We start from the raw sequence: 5,323 nt of genomic DNA, 5'->3' as shown, positions 1-5,323 counted from the left end.
TGGTCAGGTCTGGTCTATCTCAATGATTTTCGATATTCAGTCCTTGAATAGCTTTTCATAACTCCGAAGGTCTATGCTATGTTGTGGGTTAATAGACTTAGGGTGAAGCTAAAATGTAGGCAATTTAATTTTGACTGATATTCATGTTTTTATTCCATTGAGACTTTTCTCTTTTTCCCAGGTGATTTTGTTGATTCCGATGATTTTGGAGGTTTGTCTGCAGACCCATAGACTGTTTAGACATACTGGCGAGTTATAATGGTGTTTTATTGCGATCTTTCAGATACGAGAAGTTATTTTAGTAATAATTTTTAATTCTTGTCCAATTTTTTGTTTAAGGTTGCTATCTTTCATTTGGGTTAGTATGATCATCTATCAAATGAAGACCTAAAATCACACGCATCTACCTTATCAAATATCAATAACACAACATCCTAGAAACATCTAAACCATGCAACCACAACTGAAACAGAAAATAAAACAGATTTGTCTGGCAGTCAACCATTCAAAACCAGACCCATAGGCGCAGCAAATCCTAATTTCCATAAGGAAACGGTAGCGAGGAATATCAAGCAACTACGCCTAAAAAAGAGAAAAAATATATAGATATGTCGGACGATCAAATACTCATAATCAAAGCCACAGTTGGAGTAAATCCGAGTGCCCCCCGGAGACAAAAACGATGAAGATCAGGGCTAATACCTTACTCTTGCGTTAGTCTTATGCGCCTTTGCTAGTAACTGAATTTTAAGCTCCTTTGAAGACGATTGAGATGGTTCGTTGAGCTCCTTTTAAAGCGAGTCCATCTCGTTTGCTCGTCGCCTTGACCCGATTTGGCCTAATTCCCAGAATTTTAAACTTTATTTTTTGGTTCCTTGTTACTATTCGATCGTTCAAGATGTTTAAATATGTGTTGCAATTCATACATCGTATAATCCACCTGTTCCCGATCCATGAGTGTCCTAGAAGGAAAACGATTATACGATCATTAACACATGGTTGGTATGAAGTTTTTGTCAGATTCTTCTTAACGCATTAAACCCAAAGACTAATTCCAATCAATTTAAAGCCATTAATGGTGAGTTTAACTTTTATAATCAATTTAATTGTCATATTCAAATGAAAGTTACAAATCACTAGAAATAAATATGATTAATAGTTATACTTTGAAATCGACGGATTGATACTGTAATCACGATCTACATGCATCATGATGTTGACTCCATGATCGATTGCGTACCTAACAATGGAAACCTTGAACTTGCAATTAATGCAAGAAAACGTATTCAATTTTACATTTTTGAGTTCAAAACCATTAAAAAACAGTTCTTCGGACACGTATTGAAGTTTTTCAATCTGAGATGAAAGTTCTAGACGTGAGCAGTCTTCGAGATATGCAATATTTTGTTTGTCGCTAAAAATATCAATCATACATCATGATAATCTTTAAACAACTTTTGAATCCTGAAGAGCTTTATCGAGGGTACGAAGGTTAAATGGGCTGCAAAATGGTCAACAAGATGCAATAACCACTCGTTCGAGTTAGCAAGGGGAGACTCACGTCATCCCTAATGGTATTAGTGACTTAATCACGCTTAGATTTAACGAGCCTTTGAAGAATGGAGAGTCAAAAAATTGGCTTAATCCTGACACTAGTTGAAGCAGAGAGATAATCAACCAACTAAGCGGACTCTTACGGGTGTCAACACATGCACCAGAAGAGATATGTCGTGCCTACCAGTCCTAATCCTCTATCCCACACGGGAGAAGTCGTGCTTGTTTCTCCAAACCCATAACCAATAATGACGTACATGATTGATGGCCTCATAAGAAGTACATCCACAGTAGATGAGCTTTAGCTGACTCGAAATTCATTATTCCGGAGTTCAGCTTAGAGTCAATTCAGCTGCATAAATTAAGAAGGCGACTCTTAGAAATAAACCCGAACCAATCTCCAACGTATCATTACCTATGTCGCTCAGCAGTCCTATGTCTTATTTCTCACATTTTGGTTTTGCTTCTCTTTTTTGCGAGTTCGTCTGATAGCGGGAAGCATGCCTTTGGAAGGACTAAAACATGATTGTACTTATTATTTATGTTCTAAGTGATTGAAAATACGACTTCGGAAAATGTTTTTATATTTTCTGTGAGGTAAAAGGTCAAGAGCCAAGTCTCTTTCGAGACGTATGATTTTTCGTGCGTCGCTCTTGTGGATGGAAACCTGACGTCGATTTCTGGAGTTGATAAGATAAAAGACGTCGATATGTGTATCCTTGCAACATATATTGTATTTAGAATAGCTTTCTTGATCTGTCTCTATGGCAATGGAGTTGTAGGGCCTGGGCAAAGGGTCATGGGGTTGCAGTTGTAAAATTACATTCGTAATATACGTCGGCTGATGCCTGAACCACTCGTTTGATTAATTGACGAGGGGAAACTCACGTAGGTTGTGATGAGATGAGTCATAGTCAGATATAATAAACGGTAAAAGAGAAGGGAGCAATCCGAAGAAAATTGTATCGTCGAGGAAGCAACGCTAAGTGTAACAGTAGCCGATGTCCACACGAGAAGAAAGGAAGACTTCATGCTTGTCACGCCAAGCCGGTCATTGGGACATGCATGCACTCGCAGCCATTAATGCCCTGATACGTAGTACATGAACGGTAGATGACCCTTCGCCAACTCTAAGAGGCCTGACTAGTCATTCGTGTGGCCCCTCTCTCTCTCTGTCTCTCTATCACTCTCTCTCTCCGTCTCTTTCTCTCTCTCTGTCTCCGTTTCTCTCTCTAAATGGGTCAGGTAGCCCCTATAAATTCAATGGAAACCCATCTCCGACGGTATCACTCCGGAGATCGTCCAGCCATTCTTAGGTCCAATCTTTGCGACTCCATGGCGCGCTACATCCTGGTTTTGCTGTTTCTTTGCGTGAGTTTCCGCATTTTTAACGGCCATACGTACTTAAACATACGTATAACATTGGCCATCCGTGTAACGTGGGCTCTAGTAAGAACTGCTAATAAAGTTTCTGTTTTTTATGCTTGCGTAGGCGGTTATTGCTGAAGCCGCGCCCCCTCCGCCCCCCCCTCGATTTCGTATCATTCCGAGAGGTTTGTACTCTAAAAGTGCTCCTTCCTACCCGAGAGCTTCTTATCTTACCGCAAAAGACCGAGAGCTTTGTTCTCTCCATAACTTGAGTCCATCGAGATACGGAAAAAGGTATTGAATCCGCGTTGACGAGATTAATTCTCTCCGCAGGAGGTACCGCGCAGGAAGTCGCTGGGAGCTCAATAACCCCGGAAGCCTACTGGCACCAAGCTCTTCCCTCCACGGATATTCCTATCGCGTTCCGCTCCTCCCTACTGACAGGTTTTCTAATGTCCCAGCCACTATAGAAATAACAATTCGCTGCCGAAACCCCGATCCCCACCCCCCCATCGCTCCATTTGAAAGAAAAGAGGACGATGGAACGTTAAAAGCTCGCGCACTCAGTCCCGTTTCGTTCCACTCCGTTCTGAGATGAAACTAAAAATTTCCCTTTGCGGCGCAGATAGCAAGCTGGCGACTCCGGCGTGGTGGAGGGGAATATACGGATTCATTATACCGAGCCCGATAGGCGGCGTCAATGTCACTCTCCCGAACTTCAACTACCAGTACGCCGCCACCCAGACGCAGGTGCGAGCCAACGCCAATTCAACCATCTTCTTCCGACAGACGGACCTCGTGGCGGGCTCCAAGATGCGCGTGAACTTCGCCGCGCCCGCGTCCGCAGCCAAGTTCCTGCCTCGCTCCGTCGCCGACTCAGTTCCCTTCTCGTCCGCCAAACTGCCCGAAATTCTGAGCCTCCTCTCGGTGAAACCCCGCTCGGCCGAGGCCGACATCGTCCGCAAAACCCTAAAACGGTGCGAGGAGACGCCCCTGGCCGGTGAGACCAGATTCTGCGCCACTTCGCTCGAGTCCGTGGTCGACTTCTCCACGGTCAGCCTCGGCTCCCGCGACCTCGCGGCGGTCTCCACGGTCGTCACCAGCGGGAAGCCCTCCAAGCAGGTGTACACCATCGAGCCCAACGGCGTGAAGAAGCTCGCAGACGGCGGAGCCCTCGCCTGCCACCCGGAAAAGTACGCGTACGCCGTGTTCTACTGTCACACCGCGCGTTCGACCAAGGCTTACACGGTGTCTCTGGCGGGGGCGGAAGGCACCAAGGTTGAAGCCGTGGTGGCGTGCCACACGGACACTTCCAAGTGGAACCCTAAGCACATCGCCTTCCAGATGCTGAAGGTGAAGCCCGGGACGGTCCCCGTGTGCCACTTTCTGCCGCCGGATCACGTCGTGATCGCTAGATCCCACTAGATCCAGCGGCTCTTCCTTCCTTATCCACGAACATCGATGGCCTCCCCATAAAAAATAAGGGCCTATATCGTTTCATCAACGTGTATTCTTCGTCACCTGTCTTTCTCCAAGAGGGATGCCGCGCTTTATTAGTAAGTTGTCTGGGCTTCTAGTATTTTCGAAGAAGTGCAATGCAATTATCACTACGACCATCGATCTTATAAATCCGTCTTTCATGGCTTCAAGCAATGGTAGTCGACCTGTAGCTTTAACCATGGCTTAGTAACTAGTTATGGTTCCTTTTGTATTCATTATTTTGGTTAATTTTCTTGGCAGCCGATAAATCGGCAATCACCATTAGGGTTCGCCCAAACAATATTCGATATCTGGGAAAAAAAGGGATCGTGCCAGATATCGGACGATATCCGTCTCTGAGGGGCAGACGGATATCGATCTCGGATACTGTAGGTAGAGGGACGCGACGGATACAGGATATCAGGTTTCGATATCCGTATATCGACTGACAAAAATTAAGCTATCCATCTCATTCATTTGTTTATTTAAATCTAACGACTTACGTTTTGATATGTTATCAACCTCAAATAATATATACAGTGTAATATTTTTATTTTCTTCCATATGGGATAACAGGATTCGCAGTTCACATTAAAATTCGAATCCTGTTATCCCATATGGAAGATATTTTAAATCGTGCGCTGTATATATTAGACAATGTATATGCATTAAATGAATTAATATTATATTGATAGATTTTCTTTTAATTATAATAGGCTTATAAATAATATATATTTATAATATTAATACTTTGTCTAATAAATACAGGCCGAAATTTCTTTTATCTTCCATATGGGATAAAGTATTCAGAGTTTGTTAATTTCGGAATCTTGGTGTTATCCCATATGGAAGAAAAAAAAAGTTCGACCTGTATATATTACAACGCCAATAAACAACTTAAAAGCTCTAAATACCCTCTACC

The 5,323-nt window shown here is 43.3% G+C and overlaps 1 protein-coding gene and 1 long non-coding RNA gene across 2 annotated transcripts; one reads left to right on the top strand and one right to left on the bottom strand.

Annotated features, from left to right (window-relative positions):
• Window positions 1–388: 388 nt before the first annotated feature.
• LOC144708710 (uncharacterized) lies at window positions 389–962 on the bottom strand. The gene is made up of 2 exons (XR_013582843.1): window positions 703–962; window positions 389–582 (listed from the first exon to the last, which is right to left on the bottom strand). It is a non-coding gene; the product is annotated as an uncharacterized LOC144708710 (long non-coding RNA).
• A 1,829-nt stretch (window positions 963–2,791) lies between these two features.
• On the top strand, window positions 2,792–4,482 carry LOC144708642 (BURP domain-containing protein 6-like). Its single transcript, XM_078582054.1, has 4 exons — window positions 2,792–2,925; window positions 3,047–3,107; window positions 3,256–3,366; window positions 3,548–4,482. The coding sequence occupies exons 1-4, from the start codon at window positions 2,818–2,820 to the stop codon at window positions 4,345–4,347; spliced, it is 1,080 nt and encodes a 359-aa protein (XP_078438180.1). The 5' UTR covers window positions 2,792–2,817; the 3' UTR covers window positions 4,348–4,482.
• The last annotated feature ends 841 nt before the right edge of the window (window positions 4,483–5,323 follow it).

This window comes from Wolffia australiana, chromosome 10 (assembly GCF_029677425.1).
Source record: "Wolffia australiana isolate 7733 chromosome 10, ASM2967742v1".
Lineage (NCBI taxonomy): Eukaryota > Viridiplantae > Streptophyta > Magnoliopsida > Alismatales > Araceae > Wolffia > Wolffia australiana.
Note: the sequence above shows the minus strand (reverse complement) of the source record. Positions and strands in the feature narration are given on the sequence as shown.